Here is a 23,727-nt window from a genome sequence, read left to right as displayed (position 1 = left end):
TAGCAGTCATAACTAGTTTTGACACTAAGTGACGCAAAAGTGAATGATTTCGCTAACACAAAGTAAATGTAATTTCTTCACGCCATAAACTGAAGAGCAGATGCGACGTTTTCCTTGCAGGTGCTGTAAAATGCGCCGAACTGAAACTAAACGCAAACTTGCTCGGAGTTGAAGCCCAGGTGACTTCCAGCTCGGTGTTTTTTTTTCTCCCTCGTCTCCCTGTCAGACTTAAAACCAGGTAAAACACACACACACACATTCCCCTACCTGCAGGACACCGTGATTTCAACTTTGGTGGCAGGAACAGAAGGGTTGAGCGGGTCGAAATCTACTATCGACGCCATGCTTAGAAAACTGTTGTTCATCCTGTCAATGTTTTTCCTCCTTTTCCCCTTTTACTGCGGTCCTGCCCCTTTTTACGAGCGCTGAAGGAGGATAGCGAGAAACTGTGTTTGCGCCTCCTCGGCGAGAACTGGAGCAAAGGTGCCAGAGAGAGAGGGGCTGGAAGATGTGATGTCACACTACTCTCGCCTCTCTGTGTGTATTCCTCTCTTTCTATCGCCCTTCCCTCTTTTTCTTTTATTTTCATTCTGCCACACGCTTCCCGTCGGTGTCTTTCTGTCTGTGTCTCACTCCTGTTCAGTTCTGCTGACTTCTGTTTAGGTCATTGAATTTCCTCACATTTACAGCCATGGAAGTGCTGACAATGATACAATCGCCAATTACGCAAAACAATAAATGTGTCATGAAAAGTATTTCCTGTGCATGTGTGTGTATGTGCACACACACACACACACACACACACACACACACACACACACACACACACACACACACACACACACACACACACACACACACACACACATTTCTCCTGACCCTGTCTCAATACTCTTATTCACTCTACTTGAATTCAGTTTAATTCAGTTCAGTTCAATGTAGGCTTTTGGCTGAAACACCCCTAGCCACGTCTTCCATGGCCGCATTAACCTCTTAAGGGGCCTAGGGCAACAACATCCCCACTTTACCATCACCCATCAGCCCTAGGTCATGTCATTAATATCGTTTAGCTCAGGCTTGTGAAAAGGCTTGTCCATACATGAATTCTTCTCACAAGATAAAAATATCACTTAACTTCTTCTTCCCCCTTTTTTTAAATATATATACACATACCGGGTGAGGCTGTTACCTACAAATGGGGTTGGCATCTTTTACTACAGTCACACAGTGGTTGGAGACTTTGGCACCACCTGAAAAAGAAGGGGACTAGATCTGCAACCACTTGCAGTCAGCTGCCATCTTCAAATCAGCTCTGGTGCACTAAGATGGCAGTAAAATGATAACAAGACAGACCAGTCTGCTTACCAGTTACCAGACTGAAGGGGGTCAAAGTGTCAATACATGCAATCTGTTCATGATAATATGGCAATTAACTGTGATAAATTGTCAGAAATAACAAATCTGTTGTTGGCTGTTGCAAATCTGTTACCATCTACACAAACAGAAATTCACAATCGATCCATCCTCTGCTGCTTATCCATATCAGGGTCACGAAATTCAAATTAAACAGAAATCCATATTAAGTACTTATATTCAGAATTCAGCTACAATCTCAAAGAAATACACATTCAGAAATTCTGGCACAAATACTGGCAGAGTTGCTGATTGCAACTAGATGATTGTAGAAGACCCAGAACTCCAGGCACCAATTGCATCTATAATGACATAAGCACTGGGCAACCTTGCTTTTATATACACTATAATGCCAAAAGAACTGATTCAACCATCTAAATCACTGAGTTCAGACATTTCAATCACTTTCATGGCTGCAGATATATAAAATCAAGACTGCTTCTACAAACATTTGTGAAAGAATGGGTCACAATCAGAAGTTCAGTGAATTCCAGCTTTGTACAGCATGGACTGTACAACAAGTCCAGTCAATAAATGTCCTTGCATTTAACTATTAGTATTATAACAAAGTGGAAGCAATGGGGAGCGAGAGAAGCTCAGTGACAAAGTGGGAGGCCACATAAAATCCCTAATGGTATACGTAGGTCACCAACTTTCCGCAGAGACCTCCAAACTTCATGTGGCCTTCAGATTAGCTTATCAATAGTCCCCAGAGATATTCATGGAATGGGATCCCATGGCCAAGAAACTGCATCCAAGCCTTACATCACCAAGTGCAATGCAAAGCGTCAGATGCAGAGGTGTAAATCATGCCACAACTGGAGTCTAGAGCAGTGGGGATGTGTTCTCTACAGTGACAAATCGCGAAGTCTGGGGTTGTTTTTCAGGAGCTGGGATCGGCATCTTAGTTCCAGTGAAAGGAACTCTTAATGCTTCAGCATACCAAGACATTTTGGACAATTTCATGCTCCCAACTTTGTTCGAATAGTTTGAGGATGCCCCCTTTCTGTTCCACCAGGACTGAACACCAGTGCACAAAGCAAGGTCCATAAAGACATGGATGAGCGGGGTTGGTGTGGAAGAACTTGACTGGCCTGCACAGCTTGATTGCAACATGATGGAAAATTTGTTTGTATTTATTAAACACAAGCTTCATTTTTTTCATACCATTCATTGGTAGCAATTAAACTGATATCTTCTTATTTTATTGCTTTCCTTTGTGGCTGTCAGCTGGTCACTGCTATTTTCTCTCTCTTATCATTTCCTTGTCTAGGCAAGACTGCCATTTTAAGTACATCATGTGGCTTTTGCATCATGTAGTCCTCAATTAATAAAAACAACAACAAACGGCCCTGGACCAACTGTTAACTCAGAAAGCGGAAACTGCAATATTCTATGCGAAGCATAGATTATTTGAATCAGGCAACAAACCTGGACGCTTGCTCGCCCGACTTGCCCAAGGGAAACGGGGCTCTTATGCAATACCCTCTCTAAAAGATAAGGCAGGTGTCTTACCCTGAGTGTCAAAATACTGTAGACGCCAGGAAACTGTTTCTTGACACTGTTAACCTCCCTATACTGTCAGAGGAAAGTCGACTGGATCTTTGCAGCCCTATCAGGGTGCAGGAGGTCTTGGATGCAATTAAATCCTTACAGAGTGGGAAGGCTCCGGGCCCTGATGGGTTTGGGCCAGAGTTTTATAAAAAAAATGGCCAAACATGTGGCGGGTCCTTTGTTGGGAATGTATACAGAATCTCTTGAGAGGGGCGTGCTTCCACCCACCCTAAACCTTGCCCATATATCCCTGATCTTAAAGAAGGATAAACCCGCGGATCTGTGTACATCCTACAGACCTATAAGTCTACTTAGTGTGGATTGTAAGATTCTGTCCAAAATTTTATCCAGACGTTTGGAGGAGGTTCTGCCGGTTCTGATAAAGCCTGACCAGACGGGATTCGTCAAGAATAGATACTCCCGCTCCAATGTCCACCGACTCATAAATGTTGCGCAGTTCTCTCAGAACACCAATTATAGGGCTCTTGCGATCTCTTTGGATGCTGAGAAAGCATTTGATCGGGTGGAGTGGGAGTATCTATTTGATGTTTTGGACAGGTTTGGTTTGGGGTCTGAATTTGTCAAGTGGGTCAAACTGCTGTATGGGGCCCCAGCTGCAAGGGTCTTGGTTAATGGCTCGGTCTCGGATGTCTTCCCACTGGGTAGGGGAACGCGGCAAGGATGCCCCCTCTCTCCCCTGTTGTTTGCACTTGCTTTGGAGCCACTGGCAGAGGCTATAAGAACTGATCCTGAGATCTGTGGGGTGACCTTGTCGAATACTGAATACAGGATTTCCCTTTATGCAGATGACGTGTTGCTCTTTCTCACTAAGCCAGAAACTTCTATTCCTGCACTGACACATATCATCAACCAATTTGGCCTCTTCTCAGGGTATAAGATAAATTATGATAAATCTGAAGCTTTGCCACTGGGTGACGGGGGGAGGTGGGACGCTCCTCCTAATTTCCCTTTCAGGTGGTCGACCACGGGTTTCACATATTTAGGTATCAGGGTGTCCGCAGACACAGCGGAGTTGTACAAGTTGAACTTCAAGCCGATTGTGGCCTCAATCAAGAATGACCTCAATAGGTGGTTTGACCTCCCCCTGTCTTGGACGGGTAGGATAAGTTTAATCAAGATGAATGTGCTACCCAGAATATTATACCCCATTCAAATGTTGCCTCTCAGGATCAACAGAAAAACATTCATAGAGATTGAGGGATGTCTTTCTAAATTCATATGGCGTGGGAAGAAATCTAGACTAAAGATACAGATTTTACAACTGCCCACGGATGAGGGGGGTCAGGCACTGCCTAACTTTTTATATTACTACTGGGCTTGCCATGCACAAATAATCTCAGGGTGGTTACATTCCTTCCTTCACCGGGGCGAACCATCGGTAGATGCCTGGTGCTGTGACCCTCTCTCACCTCTTAGTCTCTTATCCACTGACCTGGCGGACCTCCCTCTTGGTGTCAGAACTAATTCCGTCTTGATGCCCACTTTAAAGGTTTGGCGTGATATTACTGCCCACGTCGGAAGAAGAGGTTTCTCTAGTGCACTGCAGCCTCTAACTAGGAATAAAGCTTTCCCCCCGGGTATTGGCATTAATATATTTGATGATTGGTATTCCAAAGGTATAAGATTTATTTGTGATCTGTTCGAAAGGGGTAGTTTTATGGCCTTTAATCAAGTTCAAGTTAAGTATAATTTACCACAGAAACACTTCTTTGGATTCCTGCAAGTAAGGCATTATGTGAACTCCCTTAAATTTCCAGCCAATCAACCAGTTTTGAACCCTGTTGAAAGCTTTCTTCTCAAAGTTAACGAGGAAATGACTACAAAAAAGAAATTTATTTCTCTTTGTTATGGGAAATTGTTGTCTTTGAACTTTATAACCACTGATAAGGCCAGGGTTCGGTGGGAAACCGACCTCGAAGCTCAGGTTGGTGCGGAAGCATGGTCCAAAACTTTCAGATCTGCCATGAAATTGTTTCCCTGTAACAGACTAAAGGAAAGCCAGTACAGAATCTTACATAGACTACAGCGTACGCCGGAGTTCCTAAATAAAATTCACCCTCAGATTTCTGCTCTTTGTGTGAAGTGCAATACGGCTGTAGGGACCTATTACCACTGCATATGGCAATGTCCTTTAATTACTAGATTTTGGAAGAACATTGCTATAGAGCTTTGCTCTATTTTCCACCGAACGATCCCACTGAACCCTATGCTGTTCGTTCTGGGTCTATCTATAGAAGGGCTCTCTCTGTCTTCTGTACAGATGCTTTTGTTAGGTAAACTTTTACATTTGGCGAGGCGATGTGTACTGTTTCAATGGATTCAGAGACGGCCTCCTACTGTTACACAGTGGTACAGAGAACTGCTCAGGGTGCTGCCGATGGAGCGCCTCAGTGCCATCATAAAGGGCAATTGTAATGCATTCTGTAGCATATGGCAGCCTCTGCTTGATCACCTACCTCATGACCTTACTGTGCTATTACATAAAGGGGACTCGCAGTTTGTTTTTAAACACACTGATTAATGTCTGTGTTTTCCCCCCCTTTTTTTTTTTATTTTTTATTTTTTATTTATTGTTTCCCTTGACTTCGAATGTGAAACGCTTTACATATTTTGTCCCAGGCGTGTGTACTGGTAACTCATATACCTGCATTTGCTTTGTTATTTTATTTATTTATTTTTTTTGTGCTTGGCTGTGCTGACTTGTTGCTGTTCGTGTTGTTCTGACAAAATCAATAAATCATCGTTTCAAAAAAAAAAAAAAACAACAACAACCTGTAATGGCTGCTGCTTAAGTTAAATTTTAGTATAGACAGAACTCACAAAATCATTTCAGTAGGTGGTGGTGCTCTTAAAATATATATATGTGGAGACAATGACTATGGAGAAAGGTTTATGCAAAAATGTTCTCCCAGAAATGTAATAGTTGTTTGACCTAACTCTGGTTCTACCAGTATGTGCCAAGCTCTCTGACAGGCTTCAAAATAAATTGTTTGTAATAGCCAGATATCAGTCTGCAGCCAAACCTTGGATTTGTCCCTGTCTGTCACAAAAATGAGCAACCTATTGTAAAATGACTAAATTATCATGACGGAGTCCATAAATGAAGTCAGTATAGCAATATATTGACACAAGCTTGGTTATAAAAACATACAAAAGCATAGCTAATGCCAATGAATAAATGTGCCAAATGTTTAATATCCAATTAAACCAGATAATTATTTTCATTTTATTATTTAGTTTTTATTTCTTGTCATATTTTTTTTACATTCTAAATCCAATTTCTGAATATTCAGACAAATTTAAAGATTGTTGTTTTTTGACCTGGTCCATTTTTATGCTCTTATATTATCATGGTTGTGTGAAATGGGCTCAAAGATGACAATAATACTAATTATGATTTGCTATGTGATTTCTTTCAGCATTATATCAAACAAAAGTTTTATTATGCCAGGAAAAACAAGCATCAAGCCTGCATTATTATTTTTTAGCTGAGATACAGACTAAAGGGCATCTGCAACTTCAAGCTCGAAGTCAGTGAACTACAGTATTTGCTGTAAGTGCAATAGCAAATCACTGGATAGGACCAAAACTCCAATCCCCCCCCCTTTTTTGTCCCTGGTGGTTTGATTCCCCACAGATTCGTTGGCTGTTTTGTTCCCTGTGGATAATCCAGCCTTCATGTCTGTCCGTGTGTCTAGACACACACTCTTCTAGTCTCTGTAGCCTGTGAGGAGATTGTTAGTGTTATTATTATTAGTGTTTGTGAAGAAACATTAATAACCGTCTCACTCTCTCTCTCCCCCTTTCTCCACGCTAGGAGGATAAGCATCGGATTTAATTAACTGAAAGGGAGACCCTCCGCTAGCAGAGAATAGAATGACAGCGTGATGAATGTGAAGGGATAAGGAGGAGAGTCGCAATATGAGGACACTGTGTGATGAGTGTGCGATTCCAAAAGTAGCTCTACAGTACTTTGAATGTTTCTCTGGAGGCGTGTATATGTGTGTGAGTTTGTAAGAGCTTATCAGGAAACACGTTTGTGCTAGTAAACAAGGCAGCAAGGGCACAAGATAATGTAAGGAATGTCACAAGGCCGAGTGCAATGCATGTTTAAAAAAAAAAGTGTCTACTTGTGGTATATATCACACGAGTGTGTGTTTGTGAAAGCATCGTGTTGGGATGATGGAGTCAGAAGATTTTAAAATGACGCATCTTGGTATTAGTCAGTGTGTTTACTGGCTACTTCTCTAAATATAGCTGTCTTACACACACACACACACACACACACACACACACACACACACACACACACACACACACACACACTGACACGCCCTGAGTTGAATGTGCAGCATGATGGTGAAAACTATTACAGCACCTTTGGGCAAACATCATACCCCTGCCCTGTGTCCGTGTGGGCAGTGCGGTGGATGGGTTCGCACACGCGCGCGCGCGCGCGCGCACACACACACACACACACACACACACACACGGACACGCATACAAAAGTGCAAGGGCAAAAATTAATACACAGGCACAAACATACAGTATTTGCAGGTGGCACAGAAAGAAAGACAGAAGCTCAATGTAGGCGCAAACATCACATCATCACCACAAGAATGAGCACCACAGGAAGCAACACTGTCTCAGTTAGACAAAAGCACATACACATGCACGGGTACACAAAAAACTTTTCGGTCCATGCTGTCAGAATGATGATATCCATTAATCATAATTGAACAGCTGAGTCCCTGCGCATGCATAAAACATGAAGCCAATTGTAACCAATAAATCCCCCACATATAGTAATTATTGCACACAACTGTGTTACCGGCTATCCATTCCACGTGCTCGTCTCATTGAGGGTCACGGGGTTACTGAAGCCTAGCTCCACTGACAGTGTGCAAGAGGTAGGGTACATACTGGACGGGTCAATGTGCTCACCATCCATCACAAACTAACAGACGCACACACGCAACCACTCACACCTGCAGCCAATTTATAATCACCAATTAACCCAACATGGACTGTGGGAGAAAGCTGCAGCATCCTGAGAAAACCCACGCAGGCACAGGAAGAAGACGCTAACCAATGCATCTCTATTAAAGCACCCACCTACATACTGTACAGTAACCACTGGTGTTCATAGAAGCATTAGTGTTTCAGTATTTTTCTTTTTCCCTTGAGTAGAAATCATTGTAATTAACAGAAGAAAAGATATTTCTTTTTTATACTAGCCCACGTTTCCATTTCTAAAAAAATCTACCCAATAGCTAGTGTTTTAATAGCATTTAATAGTGTTTTAAATCTTTATAACTTTAACAAATAGAACATTTGGAAGAAAAGCATCTGGACTTCTTTAAGTTGCTTGAAGACGTTTCACCTCTCATCCGAGAAGCTTCTTCAGTTCTAGGGTCAAAAGGTGGAGAGTCCCAGATTTAAGCCCTATGGGAGTGTTTCCCCAAGAGGGATATGGACCCCTTATTGATCCACTACCTAATCACATGAGCCAAGGTGTGAAAACAGGTGTAGGTCACAATCAGCCAGGGTTTCGGGTGAACCCGCTGTGAAACCTAGCCCCACCCTATAATGTGATTTCCTGAGGTCAAAAGGCCCAGGATGTGAGTGGGCATTAAGGTGTCTGGGAAGGATCTCAAAACTGGATTATAGATGGCAGACAGTTGGTGTCGTAAACCACCGCCTCTGTTCAAAGATGGTCGTTCACAGTGGACATAGATGGCTTCTTTCACTCATCTTTCAAACCATCTTTTCTCTTTGTCCAAAATTATGTCCCTCTTGGGGAACACTCCCACAGTGCTAAAATCTGGGACTCTGCACCATTTGACCTTAGAACTGAAGAAGTTTCTCGGATGAGAGGTGAAACGTCTTCAAGCAACTTAAAGAAATTCAGACGCTTTTCTTTCTAAGCTCCTTAGACTACAATGACCTGGATGACTGAGAACCTTCACAGAGATTGTGTGAAAGTCACTTTTTTGCCCATGTTTATTTACTCTCTTCTTTTTTCTTTTTCTTTTTTTTTTAAAAAGTGGAGTCAGAAGCGTTCACATTTGGATGAAACTGTAGAGCACAATGGTTATCAGGTAAAACTAGCAAGCTAGCAAGCTGCATCTACAATCTGCATGAGCCCGTCACATGGACACCCATGCTTACTAATTAGCACAAAATAATATAAAAGTAGTAGTAGTAAAAAGTAACTAAAATGAATTACTAGAATTTCACAAACATGACGTAAGACACGCTCTTAGTACAGCTAAGTATGGTTTAGCTTTCCCGTTCCATGACTTGAATTAGCAAAGATAAAGCTTAGCTGACTAGGTTACAAACTGCCAGGTGCACTCACTTGTATTGTATACACCTGCCAGTCAGTGTGACGGTCCTATAACTCCAGTGTTATAAGTCTAGTGTTTAGTAACACTTAAACCTGTGAGTTAAAAGCCTCTTTACCCGAATGGGGAAGTTAGCAATACTAACCATGGTGTTCATGGCGTACTTTGATGTATAAAGCCTCGTCAATCACAAGTCGCTAACCAATGAGTGTTTGGTAGTGATGTACCAATATCATTCTTTAAGCGATAAAATTACCCCCAGCAACTTAAAGGTATTTTTTATACACATTCTCGAGTTTTCTTTTACTTTCCCCACATTTTGTCACCTAATTAGTGTCATGCTAGCATGTGCTGTCCCCAGTTTCACTGTGAGATCAAACCCTCACTCGTCAACCTCGTCTGTCACCTGCAATTTTTGACATAATGTATGTATTAGCTTCAGTGATGACCCCTTAGCAACTTGGCTCTCAAGTATTAGAGTACGTTTTACAGTAAATAGGAGATAATGCTCATCTATGTTTCTCTTTCAGCTCAGGAATGTTGCCCCTGTGAAACATCCTATGTGGTTATGATGTGCTAATTGACTCTTCGCTGTACAGGGTTCGACTGGAGAATTCTCTGGGTTTAATAGTCACTGACATTTACATAATTCATAGTGATCTGCACTCATACAAAGAGATCTACAGTAGATGATTCAATTCAGAGTCCAAGTCCATTCTGTCAACAAGCACTTTACATTCTCAATTCTCACTGTTGCCCTCTTTTTATTCACGATCACTCGCCTAGTTTCCAACCTCTCCATTCTCCAAGTGGCTCACGGTGTCAAAGCTTTTAAGCCACCGCTCTCTAATTTCATGCTAAAACACTTTATAGACGTATTAAAAATGTTGTTCTTTCCGGTCTATTTTGCATCATAACTGAGATCCACTGAGATAGGGTGATTTCTGTGCTCGCATTAGGAGAGGAGGCAGCAGTGGCTCATCAGTTCTGGTCATAAATCAGGGGCGCCGGTGGAGGATTCACTCTGTGGAAAATGGAACTGATGGTGGTTATTGACCGTGTCCTCCAGATCCTCATTGCTGCTGAGAAAAACGTCTTTAACTACCAAGTGGTCGGTTTCCTCGCCCCTCATCTTGTCCTGCTGATTCAGTCTTTAGATTTGTTTTCATATGGCTTTAAAAGAAATGAAAAGCACATTAGGTGCTTTAGGTGTTCGTTTTTTTTTCCACGCCGCATACTAATCTACATTCTTCTTACCAATCACGCCCACGTTTATTTCAGGAAATCATCCAAAGATAAAAACAGAGAACTGCCTCTGGTCTCCCACTGCTTGTTTTAATTTAATTTTTTGACCAGTGTTGAAGAGGGCAAGCCACGAAGAGAAAAAGCGAAATCTCCCCCCTCGCCCAGGACCATTTCACAGACAAAAATGAACCGGTATTGATTGTAATCCCTGGATAAATACAGAGCACATGCAGCTGCAGAAATCCCATTATTCAGACAGAATTAACTGTGAAACAAGAGCACCTGCTTAAGGTCCACACATCACCAATCAGTGCGTTCACTGAGCAGATTAGAGGAGGATATGTTATCTGAACTCATCATACATTACGTCGCAATTAAACTGAAAGTGGAATTCCCAGTCCACACCTTCAGCCCGACAGATTGTAATTGATTTCTGGTGAAACCTGATCATCAGGGTTGTACTTTATGCGACAGTAACTCGGCTCTTATTAAATTCCGTAAATTCCAGAGGAGCTGGTAGGACAGAGAGCCGGTGTCAGGTATAAAAACTGTCACGTTGTTTTTCAAAAACTAGTCTTTTGAAACAGCAGCAGTAGGGGAGACCGGGGATAGTTGTAACGTGGGTCAGTTGTAACACTTCCAATTTCTCCAATCAGGGCTAAGTTTCAAATGATGTGACTCATCCTGTACATGCCCAACTCAGTTTTGCTATCACATGTGAAAAATCAGCACATTTTGTCAAACACAGACAATTTAACACGAAAAAAAGTAATTTGTATGGCAAAAAGTAAGTTTTTCTACTTTATTTCAATGTTTAATAGCATTATCTGCTTTGCAGTTAAACTCATCAAACTTAAATTATGTTATTTGTATGTCTATGGGGATATATTCTGTGTAGGTCTTTAGTGCTAATGTTTTAGCCGTTGGCTGTAATGTTAGCTAGTTCATGGCTATAGGAGTCTGGGTCAGTTGTAACAGCAACAGTCTGGGTTAGTTGTAACAATAATGCAGATGTTACAACTTACCACACTATTACTTTAACTTATATTAAACAAGTTGGGGCAACGACATCAGCAGAGAGAGGTTCACTGGTCGCATTTGTATATGCGGTTAATGCCATTGACAACACAATTCCTCCACTGTTTGTGTTCCCACACATACATTATGCAGGCCACTGTGTCAGAGATGGGCAGTAGGAAGTATTGGTTGTGGAAATAAATCAGGATGGGTGCACGAAACAGATTTCCTCATCTTTCTGAAGCACTTTGCAAACCACACCAAGGTAAGCCATGATAAAAGTAATGGAATTGCGATGCTGGTGAACAACTACATTTTTTCAGCTTCATTGTTATGTTCAAATTGGTGCAAGAGTTGTAGGTTACAATGCCCACTGAGCCAATGAGGCCAAACTCAAGGAAGACCAACCAAAATTAATGAAATATTCAGTTGCAGAAAATTCCATAACTTGTCTTTTTTGGGGGGGTTGGAATATGTTCAAAAGCTAGATTTCTGCATTCTGTCACACACACACATAGCTACATAAATGGCTCTAAGTGCATTCATGTGTTGAATAAACAAAGATTACATGTTAATATTTTGTCAGTACCCTTATTTCATTGTGTTACATTTCACCCCAGGATATGTTACAACTAACCCAGACTATGGGGTTAATTGTAACATTTCACTCTTTGTGTTTGAGGCCATACCATGCAATGGGTAATTGTGCTGCAGAGAAAATAGCTGCACTATTTAATAGCCGAGACATGTAAATACTTTGCATTACATTTTGAATCCACTACCTTAAAAGAGCTCCAATTTACAGACAGAAATGTCAAAAATGTTACAACTATCCCCGGTCTCCCCTAATACTGTCTTGTCTGTGGTAGCTGACACACACGTTATCATTCTAGGACGTTGCAGTCTGGTTATGTTTTACTTCCTTTAAAGTGTGATATTTTTCTACAAACAAACACTCAGTCATAAAGCGCCGCGTGATGCGTGAATCCTTTCCGTGTGAATTCCCCATTAAAAGCGCTGACCTGTTTTCCATGCCACCTCAACCCCAAATGTGCTGGAGCATGTGTCATACCCGACATTACAGTATCTGTCAGAATATTATGTAGCTGCACGCATGCTTCTGCTGCATGCAGTGGCTTGTCACAAATTCACAACTTACAGACATACAAGTTAAATTAATTACAAGTTGCAAATGTTATGTAGTTAAGCGAGATCAATCATCCACTAATCAGTTTGTGAAGTGCGATTTTATAGGAGAATCTCAAATGAAACATAATCAATTCCCTGTCAAAATAAAAGCAGAGAAAGGAAATAAGTTATGCTGAGTTAATGAGGTTGAAAGTGGCATTGTGTGGGTGTTATGTCATCTGATTGCGCTTATGAGGCGTATTAATTCTGTTCCACTTTATACTAAAGTTCAACACAGTACATATAAGAAAGTGTCAGACACTGTTCCTCTGCCATGAGGCCAGTTAACACTCTGCTGCTCTCACTACCTCTGAACATTGAATATCGATCCTTCTTCTGTTTATAAGATTGGGGAAACCTGCAGTCAGCTGAGACTGAAGAAATCACTTGGATGAGTGACGAAACGTTTCTCCTACAAAAAAGCTACGTCCAGATGAACAGAATCAACTTTTGGAGATCGATCCTTCTATCACTCTTTACATTATTATTTTTTAATCTTTTTTGCCTCCTGCTTTGTCTTTAGCAGTACACTTCAGGCAGTGCTGCTGCCTGGAGTTATAATTAAAAGGCAATTGAAATAAGCTGGCAGACAAATAATGACTCAATGGGTACAGAGAGGAAGATACTGCACAACGTATATATCGCATGTTGAGGACACACAGTGTTTAAGATTCTACACATATTTAAAGTCATAATTATTCATAGAGCCATAGGCCAAATTATTCCATCATCCAATGGTGCATTTATTTATTTGCGGTTTTCTTTTTGGGGAGTTTGGATGTGGGTATTGCCTGAAATTGTAATTAGTCATGACAGAAATGATTAAAATAATACAGAAAGAAAGCCTCATTTGTATGCACATCAAATGAAGCACAGTCTCTGTGTTTACCTACTCAATCACTCAGGTGTCATTATACAGTACTACCACCATGTGGTCACAACATATTAATACATGAGTTAAAGAAAAAAAAACAAGACAGACATGAAGCTTAAAAAAAACAAAACAAACAAAACTTTTTTAAATATTAAAATTTATTTCCACGCTGCAACCGATCTTAATCACTTAAAAATTGTTCACAAGAGAATCAGCAGGAATGAAACGGCGTATTTACAGAAGAAGAAATTTACAGTCACATTTCAAAATATAATATTACAATTAGAGGGATAACACTTACAGCTCATCTGGTTTCTAGGGGATTATTTAGTCAATGGGACTGAAAACCGATTTCTGTACTCTATTTAAGCTCTTTCTTGTGAGACAGAAGGAAAGTCAATTCAACTCACAAAATAAAAAGATTTTTCAGTGCAATTACCTGAGTCCCACTGACTTTACCTTTGCTAACAACTTCTACCTCATGTATCCCAGTAAGAGCAGCAAATTTATTTAACAGATACTTGTGATAGAGTAGTTCAGGAGCAAATGTTTACCTAACCTTTTTAATGAGGGATAGCCAACATTTATCAGGTAGTGATTTCTCAGTCACTGCATACAGTTCAGGATTAATTACAGGCACTGATAATACCTCTGTATATGGAGTCAGTCGTCTACAACAGCAAGATAACAGAGGTATCAGATGGAAAGAGTTCAAAAACTTTCAGTGGATAAGACACCGCAGAAAAATCAGAGAAAAAAATAAATAAATAGTCGTAGCATTTTTACACATTTAACAGACTGAATGTTCTTTTCAAATGCTTAACTGCAGCACATGTGCAGTTTACAAGTACTAAAACAGCAGAGATAAACAGTAATATACAAGAAACTGCCACACAATTTGGTTGGAAAAACATGCACATATACACACTTGAAAAAGAAATGCTTTCACAAGACTGTAACTCATACCGTATTACATGACTTGGGAATTACAAGGTGCTTGAGTCTATCAAGATGAATGATTTACAATCACTGACTGTAAATCAGAATGTTTCATAAAAGCACTTGCTGCCAGAGCAGTGCTTCAGCTGTGCAAGTGTCGTACAACTATCGAAGACGGGCAGAGAATTACGGTCAGTGGATTACCATAACATCTAAAAATAACGGGAAGTACAAAGTAAAAGACCAAGAGATGCTTTATAAAAAAGCATCAACCAGAGGATTGAGAAACCGAGCTGATGGCCGACTATAATCAGAAAAAGCTGTTGAGTTGGAAATGTGAACAAATCTTCATTATTACCTGTTCTTAAATGGTTATCCTGCTCAGAGGAGTTCTTTCTTAAAAACCTGTTGCAATGTGCTACCATGCACATTCAAAAATGATCACAATCTAACATTTATTAAGTGTTTTGCCACACGCAGAATCAATGTGCGGGCAAATGCGATAAATAATAGATTTGCTGCTAGCTAGCTAGCATATTTTTCCGTCTGTTTTTTAAATTTCAAATATATTTTAATGTTTAAGTAGTTTCATAATTCAGCTGTCTTACAGAAAGACAGGGCAGGATATGTTTTCTGGTCACCGTGAAAAGTATCAGCTAAACTAGCTAAAAGCTAACTAGCCTAGCAGGTACTAGCCTTTTAAGCTAGGAAAGTTAACTTTATTTTATGTTGTTCAGATTTATACAATTATAGATTTATATAGTTATTTAAAAATATTACATTACACTTTGAATTATTATGGGTTTTGAAATGTCTTTCGCTGTTATGTCTAATGACAAAGTAGCCTTTTTCAAAGGTAATGTTTCAGCAGATAGTACTCTCTGCTTTTTAAGGCAATATGTAATGTAGGAATAGTGCTATTCAGCTATGATACCTGCAGTTTGTTAGAGATACAACATTGTCACTTTATTTTACTTATTTTTTTAAAAGCTTAATCCTGACTAAGCCTGGGTAAATTTAAACTGTATAAGAACCGTGTTAAAGGAGCATGGTGTATGCCTTATTTTGAGGCCTCTACTTTAATCTGATGGGCTTGGCAGTAACAGCTCAATATTAAGACCATATGCAGCTTCAGTTGGTCCTTGGTAACTGAGAACACATGCATACATAAAGAGACCAGCACAACAATGCCAGAAAGACACAATAAACCACCCATCACGTGAACAAAAAGACAGTTATTGCTGGAGTTTAAATATTTCCGTGTCTTGTCTTGGGACACAGACGTTTTCAGCAGTCTTGGTTTTGATGAAGAAAAATTGGTGCAATGAAGCAAATAATTTAATCTGTTTTCCTTTTTCTTAGTAGCTCTGGCAAAAATGAATAATATGCATAGACAGTATCCATGTTGTCTTGCGTTGAACTGACAGGGAATGTTGAATACACCACAAACTCCTGGATCAATAAATCCATACTTTTCTTTTCACTCTATTACAGTCACAGCTATGAAATGAGCTGGCCACTGCAGCAGTTCTATGATTATAGGAGCTTGAGAGGTTCACGGATGATGTTTTGACCTAAAATGTCAGTAATGCTACTCAGCTGGAAAGAATGATTTCCCTGAAACTATTCCAAGTGAAGCATCAGGGATGTTTTAAGGTTATTGTGGGCCTATCCTGCCATACCTATTGATTTGGGACCCTCTCTGGGTTTCCCAGTCAGTAATTTCTCAAGTCGAAGATGTTATAGAAACTTTGCAAATAATTCATGTTGACTGACTGATGGCCAGTGAGCAATCCTGTGTCATTAAATCCAGCAGTCATTAAAATCCATCCTCCAGAGATGCTTTGGCTTCCCAAATCTTCACAGTTCGGTCACTGTCGAAAACACAAAGGTAAAGTTTATGATAATAATCAAAATTTGTAATTTTAACATGGCAGGATCGTAGTTCAACACTACTGACTAGTGTTCAACTATGTTAGGAGACTTACTCAGAGGCAGTGAACAGTTGGCTGCTGTTAGTAGCCAGGCCGTTGATTGGACTGTCGTGTCCTTGGACCTCACCGAGGGGTGCAAGCGAGTCAGTGTGCCAAAGGCGCAACAGCCCTCCTCTGCATCCACTGAGCAGAACCGGGGAGCCTGGCACCACGCCCAGAGCACTAACCCAGTCTGCCTTGGCATTGACCGACTAGTAGATGCAATAACAGCCAACAGTTAGTGTAGAGTTTATCAGATTTACAAGTTTAAGTCACTGATATAAACTTTTTAATCTTGGGAAAAATCTTTGATGCACAATACCTGTAACAGTTTCTTACTGGCCAAGTCCCACTTTTTAATATAATAGTCTCTGGAGCTGCTGTAGAAAAAGTCTCCATGCACAGTGAGAGACTCCACGCTGTCCTGATGGACGGGGTCAAACGTATGGCAGGAGGTGATGCTACCCTGAGCGCCCTCTGTCACCTCAAACATCTGAAAAACAAGCACATTTGTTCTTTATATATATGGTGGTTATCATAAAGTTTGACGACTCTGTTCATTGCTCCCTGGAAGTATAGTTAGGGCTGGATCAGGTGATCCTCAATCCTCCCTTAGTTATGCTGTTGGTTATGCAACCCTCACTACCCTGGCAAGCAAAATATTACCCCATTGAAACGGGCAATTCCGGACAGTTGGTAGTACTGCAGGAAAAAAGTGTTAATCTAACAGATTAACACTTTTGTCCCCCCCCCCCGCAGTTTTAAATCCCTGAAAGTGGGGACGTCTCTCCCAGAGCTCCAGTTCGGTGACACCATGTGCATCTTGTAGAGCAGTGGTCCCCCCCACACACAAACACATCCTCCAACCTCACACAAACTTCAATTTTTTTGTAAACATCCATCCATCCATCTTCATCCGCTTTGTCCGGGGTCGGGTCGCGGGGGCAGCAGCCTAAGCAAAGAGGCCCAGACCTCCCTCTCCCCAGCCACCTCCTCCATCTTATCCGGGGGAATACCAAGGCGTTCCCAGGCCAGCCGAGAGATATAATCTCTCCAGCGTGTCCTGGGTCTGCCCCGGGGCCTCCTCCCGGTGGGACATGCCTGGAACACCTCACTCAGGAGGCGCCCAGGGGGCATCCTTGTCAGATGCCCGAACCACCTCAGCTGGCTCCTTTCGATGTGGAGCAGCAGCTGCTCTACTCTGAGCCCCTCCCGGATGGCCGAACTTCTCACCCTATCTCTAATTTGTTTAAACAATTAAACAAATTAAAATAAACTACTACCTCTTTTAAATAACAGAAAAACAAACCATCTTTATGGTGTAATTATTTTACGTTTAGGTTTTTTTTTTAATTGTGTAAGAATATTCAACATTGGTATCAATACATTTTTCAAAAAAACACCTCTCTGTGCAGAATGGGTTTAAAAACATTCTGTGGCAGGATCAGCCTGATATTATTCACATTCGACTGTAACTTTACTGTTTAAAGAGCTAACATCTTCAAATTTTCAGGAGTAGTTATTCATTATAAGAAGTGTTTGTGAAATAAAAATCAAGAACGTGGGATATTGTTTGTCTGTGATTTGGACAGCCTAGCGCGACGCAGGGGGAAGCAAATTCTGGCGGGGATGCCTACCTTAGCACCACCGTTGTGCAGGTGAAGGCAAGATATCATCATAGTTTTTAGACTTTGTCTTTACTTTACAATATAAAGAGCCTTGAAGGAACTGTTGTAATTTGGTTTTATTTAAAAACAGAATATAATTCAACTGATTTGAGTTGAAAATCCTATTCAGACTATATATCTATATATATATATAGGACGCTGCTACAACACATATATGGCTACATTTTTGTGTAGCTTCCTACTTTAATATGATGGTCTTTGGAGCCGGTGAGCACCAGGTCCTGCCCGCTGCCCAACTTTTCGACTGTCAGACACATAACAGGCCCCAGATGGCCGGTCAGCTTCCCCGTAGATGCAAATCTAAAGAAAGGAGTCAAATTAAGAAATCATTACCAAAATAAATACCTCCTATGAAACTGCTTATAGCTAAAACTCCTATCGATGTTACTGTAACTCACTTGCGGAGGTCCCACATGCGGACAGCATTGCCAGCAGCAGCATACAGGAAAGAGCCAGTGTGGTTGAGAGTAATCTGATTGATCTGACTCTCTCCAGGTGGGATGGATAAACTCCGAGCAGAAGAACAGGTGTCTCCTGAGCCCACCTGTCCCGACGACCTTACACGTATAACAAAAATGCAAAACAATAAGATGGTGATAAAACGTAATGACAGATGCTGGACGGAGGGGCGCGTGAACTTACGTGAGTGTGCGGATACACTTGGCAGAGTCTCGTATGTCCCAAACTTTGATGTAAGCAGTGGAAACGGTGAAGACAAGGCTGGAAGTGTACCTATAATAACAGCAACAAGTAAGTAATCTATCCAAAGGTTAAATACAAAAACCAACGTTACTAGTGATTCTAGTATTCTGGTACCTGACTGAGACGACACTGCTGGGATGATCAGCCAAAGACATGATCTCCTGACCTGTCACCAAGTTCCAGACCTTACATGTCCGGTCTAAGAAGACGCACGAGCACAGGTCAGATTAAGAAACAAAAAGGAAAGAAATCATAGAAAACAGTCTTTTTGTGGTGGCCGTTTGAAAGCCGGTGCAGTTTTTACCTTTAGACCCTGTAAACAGCAGGTCATCAGTGGCGTCTACACAGAGAACAGGCTTGGTGTGGCCCTCAGCTACATAAACACACTGAAGTTTGCCCCCCCGGCTGTTCTTGGGGCTTGTTACAGGGTTGATGACACCCCTACAAACATGACACAACATTTTAGACTTTCACTAATCAGCTTTCTGCACCAGCAAAGCCTTGTAGTGGCATACTGTAGCTGACAGATTAAAGTGGTTAAAGCAGTGACAGAATGAAAGGGAAAGGAAGTACAGAGTTAACTATTCCCTCTGATTTTAGCTTACATTTGATATTTAATTAAACATATTAAAGAGGCATGAATTACCTGTGGCCTTCAAACGCAGGCGAGTCCTCCAGCCTGAAACAAAATAATAATGGTTATTTAAAACTTAAATAAACACAGTTAAACTTAAAGGGCGTATTAGCATCCTAACATTTGCCTTTTGCAACAGTTTGCTCAGTAAAGCAGTGAAGTTCAGGCTGCTGGGTTCATGTCATTTTTATAATCACCTAAATTAAATTATGGCTCATCAGGGGTTCATGAATGGCTCTGTTGTAATTATCCAGCTGCGGCCTGACTGACACATGGCTAAAACTACAAACAAACCTGTTCTTCTGATTAAAGGAAGTTCACACTTACAGGGATTTGTAGTCACTGGCTTTGGTTTTAGTTTCCGCTGTGCTAACTGGAGCTGCATGTACAGGTCCTGGGATCTGCGACGCCACGCCTCCTTTCTCGTGCATCTTCCTGCGGCTGAGCGGCGAGCGCTCCAGTTGTTTCCTCTCAGCTCCTGTAGGTGATCTGGATCTGGAACTACAGACGGTAAAGATTTCACAAGGGGTTTTGTTTGTCTGGAGTAATAACACGTAACATTTTAGCAGCAAGATATCACACAAACAGTCTTCAATATTTCAGAATGCTGAATGATGAGCACCGGAAATATCTGGCATTTCAGAAGAGAACTTTGATATTTTTGTGCCCTGCAGAGAAATGTTGCTTTTACCACTTACATGGCAGCTGGCCTGGCAGACAGCGCAGATGGGGAAACAGTTTGCTCACGGTCAGCGGTTTGACCAACCGCTTGACCCTGCATGTCTGCCGGTCCTTCCAGGCGCTCAGCAAGGGGCAGCAGAGGGGCTGAAAAGTCTCCAGTGGGGGATTCACAGGACAAATCTCCACTGCTGGCATAAAGCAATTCCATCTGTGTGGTGGTTCGCCTTCGAGCCTGGGGGACCAGAATAGTTTGGAACACGGACTCACAACTCACTAAGCAGCTAGTAATTATCCTAAATTCAACAAAGTATTGTGGAACTTCTGCTTAACTTTGGATGAAGTAAAAAGGAGGGGAATTGGAAAAATATGGATCAAACTCAAAGTAAATTCAGTTTTAAATTTAAAAGCATTTTTTAACTGTTAAACGTAAAAAACACGGGGGCTTAAACAGTATGCTGCACATTGCCCGGCAGAGTACAGTACCTTGCTTCTTGGTCTGGATTCACCACACATCTTCATTAAATCTGATGCCAGTGTGCTGAAACACAGAATTTTCAACCAGTTATTCCCAGTACATGTTAGGCTAGCAGTGTTAGGCAGTACAATGTTTACCAATTTTATGATATTAGCATTTAATTTGCACCTGCACTTTCAGACTCGAGATATGCAGCATCATCCCTATGTTTTGTCTGAGAACGCTCTTCTTCACCAAAGAAGTGGGAAAAAAAGGAAAGAGAAAACACAACTGGCGTCTGGATAGAAAGTGATCCTCTTCCTCCTCACCTCAAATTTATCTCCAGAACTGAAGCCAGGACTCTAATGCACACGCTTGTGCATAAACACGCTCAGCAGATTAGACATCCAGCGCACCCCTCAACATTATGAAAGCTAATTTTAGGCTTTCAAGGGTTCTAAAAATCACACTTTGTCTCTGATAAACAGTTTGATTGCTTTCACACATGTGACAGTTGGCTCATATTACAGCTTGTTCGCTATCTGTATCTGAGTCTGATAATGTTAGAGCCACTTCAACGAAGGTTTCACAAATGCCAGCTAACAGCAGCTAACAGAGGTTAACGGCAGCTAACAGAGGCTCACAGCAGCTAACAACGGCTAACGGCAGCTAACAGAGGCTAACGGCAGCACACAATAACATGCAGGGAAAAGTTGCCTGCTCAACTACGTGAGCTACAATGGTACAAACAAAAACAGGCCTCGTCAATAACTAGTATTTGCTTTGTCTATATCCGGCTTCTGTACAAGCAACAAAGTAGTTAGTGACACAAAGTCGTTAGCATGCAATGAACGTGGGATTTCACAGATCCAGGCATCACTCGTTTAAATCGCAAAGACGGCAAGGGGCGAAAATGCTCATCAAAAGGGGACTTCTGCGATCATGATGCATGAAATCATGAATTACTTTTTTCTTCTTCTAACTGTGAACCTATAAAGTGTTTTTGAATTGATAACCTGTGCAGGTGTATATATTTACCTGCCCTCTGTGGCTGGACTGGGGGTGGATTCATCACTACTGCTGTCATTTCCGTTCTCTGCAATAATGACAGACACAAATAAAGACACATTTGAAAAAGGGAAAAACAAAGAAAAATGTGTCTTTGTGAGTGTGGAAAGCATGTGTGACTTCCTTGATGGCACATTTTAGATGTCAGGGACTGTTCAGAATGTTGCTGCAGCGGTTCATAAACTAGGTCGGGGGGTCGTTTAGTGTAGTTTTAGATAAAGGGTGATCTGGGAGAGAAGGAAATGGAGGAAAACGCAAGAGAAGACAAACACAGAAAGGCTGACACGCAAACTGCTGCTTCCACATAATCGCAGCTCATCCTCATGAAGTGGGACTGGCTAGCAGGTGGGGTGACACGTCATGCATATTACTGGCACAGTTACGACAGCCGGGTTAGTTTTTATCAGGACTGCGATGCACGTGATGCACACGGCAAGATTCCATCATTTTTTTCAAATGTAGATTTTTTTCTTTCTAATTTGGAAACTAATTGCACAAAAAAAAAATCAGACTGAAAACAGTTCACAGTTTGGGAGCAACATTTAATGGAAATCGTGTAGTGTGCACGTGCTTTGCTCTCTCACGCACTAACGTACTGCTGTGTATTTTTGTCACTCACCTGGAGACAGGTAACCTAACTCTGAGCTCACAGCAACACCACAGAAAGAAACAAACAGAAATCAAAAATCAAAACCCAAAGATGAGGAAAAAGGCTACTCGTTATTTTACTGGCTTCAGTGACAATTTGATGTGTCATAGTGACAAATTCTTCACATCTCTTTTGGACAAGCTGAGGAAGCCGGTAAAGTAAAAAAGTAGCCACACACGGTTAAAAAGATGACTGAAAAAGGTGATTGCGCCCGACGGGCTCGGACCCGAGTCGATCTGTCGGCGCCCGCTACCTTGCAAAGCGCTGCCCAGCAAGGCGTCCAGCTCCGGGTTGATCTCAGCTTTCTCCTTGAGCATGTGGAAGAGCAACTGGTTCTGCGTGGCGCTGTTGATCTCCGTCTGCTTCAGCCTGCCCTCCATCACCTTCAGCTGGGAGTCCTTTTGAGCCGCCTGCAGACCCTGAGTCCCGGCACAGCCAGCAGAGAGATTATCACAGAGCTCTTTTTAATTGTTTGTATTCGTATAACGGAGGTCGACCTCCGCATCTGTTCAGCGCAGGAAACAAACATAATAAAGGCTCGGCCTCTTTCAGTTTAGTGTGAAGTAGTAATTACTTCCGCTTCTTCGTTTGTGCTCTCAGTCTTCCTCCTTTTGCCGCTGGGCTGACTGCATTTCCTCACTGGACCAATTAGGTTTTGCCAAATCTAATCTTATCTAATCTAATGGAGACTTAATTCAATCATGTTGTTCCATTAAAGGTCTCATTAGATTCAATCTCATAAAGGAGCCATGGTTACGAAGAAAACGGGCTCGGGATAAACAGGCAAGCTGCAAACGAGTTACCACGACGACTGCAAATAATCGCTATGCAATTAAATTCATAAAGCACTTCTACTTAGAGAAAGGTTGGTATCATAAAAAATAAACATTGTGATATTTTGTAATATTTATTTGACATGTCTGGTGTGAGTCATCTGTTGGTACCTTATTAATGGCCATAGTCATGAAATGGTCAAGTAGGAAGCGGGACTCAGATAGGTTACAGGAACTGATGACAGCAGCAGCATCCACGGTGTCTCCTTCCTCCTGCAGCCCACAGCGATGACACATTTCATAAAACATTGCTGCGAGAAACTTGACAACTTATTTCCACACAGTGTGATTTGATTTAAAATGAGGACAGCAACCTTCTTCCATAGCTAACACCAGCTATCAGCACTGCTAACACAAACAAGTTTTATAAACAGCAATTCTGTGAGAGATTTCCTGATGTGCTTGGGATCATCATCCCGTTCTATGACCCAGTTGGCCTCACTTCTG

General features: G+C 41.5%; 2 protein-coding genes across 5 annotated transcripts in view; both read right to left on the bottom strand.

Annotated features, from left to right (window-relative positions):
* The window catches only part of LOC308399566 (copine-8), a 107,532-nt gene extending 107,072 nt beyond the window's left edge, over positions 1-460 (bottom strand). Inside the window, exon 1 of the mRNA XM_080886906.1 lies at positions 268-460. Within this exon, the coding sequence (XP_080743032.1) occupies positions 268-365 (98 nt within the window). The 5' untranslated portion in view covers positions 366-460. The remainder of the gene's footprint in view (positions 1-267) is intronic.
* Positions 461-13,517: 13,057 nt separating this feature from the next.
* LOC308399952 (kinesin-like protein KIF21A) overlaps positions 13,518-23,727 on the bottom strand; it is a 44,826-nt gene continuing 34,616 nt past the window's right edge. Inside the window, exons 21-36 of one of the 4 annotated variants that reach the window (XM_080887395.1) lie at positions 23,392-23,493; positions 22,701-22,866; positions 22,418-22,438; positions 21,769-21,826; positions 20,760-20,814; positions 20,294-20,508; positions 19,923-20,096; positions 19,608-19,640; positions 19,266-19,402; positions 19,076-19,160; positions 18,902-18,991; positions 18,658-18,816; positions 18,442-18,559; positions 16,894-17,064; positions 16,587-16,783; positions 13,518-16,472 (exon numbers count right to left, since the gene is read on the bottom strand). In XM_080887395.1, the coding sequence (XP_080743521.1) occupies positions 16,418-16,472; positions 16,587-16,783; positions 16,894-17,064; positions 18,442-18,559; positions 18,658-18,816; positions 18,902-18,991; positions 19,076-19,160; positions 19,266-19,402; positions 19,608-19,640; positions 19,923-20,096; positions 20,294-20,508; positions 20,760-20,814; positions 21,769-21,826; positions 22,418-22,438; positions 22,701-22,866; positions 23,392-23,493 (1,836 nt within the window). In that variant the 3' untranslated portion in view covers positions 13,518-16,417. The remainder of the gene's footprint in view (positions 16,473-16,586; positions 16,784-16,893; positions 17,065-18,441; positions 18,560-18,657; positions 18,817-18,901; positions 18,992-19,075; positions 19,161-19,265; positions 19,403-19,607; positions 19,641-19,922; positions 20,097-20,293; positions 20,509-20,759; positions 20,815-21,768; positions 21,827-22,417; positions 22,439-22,700; positions 22,867-23,391; positions 23,494-23,727) is intronic. The other 3 variants (XM_080887397.1, XM_080887396.1, XM_080887398.1) reach the window with 3 other exon arrangements.

This window comes from Rhamphochromis sp. 'chilingali', assembly GCF_963969265.1.
Source record: "Rhamphochromis sp. 'chilingali' genome assembly, chromosome: 7".
Classification (NCBI taxonomy): Eukaryota; Metazoa; Chordata; class Actinopteri; order Cichliformes; family Cichlidae; genus Rhamphochromis; species Rhamphochromis sp. 'chilingali'.
This window is presented reverse-complemented; position numbering and strand designations above follow the sequence as displayed.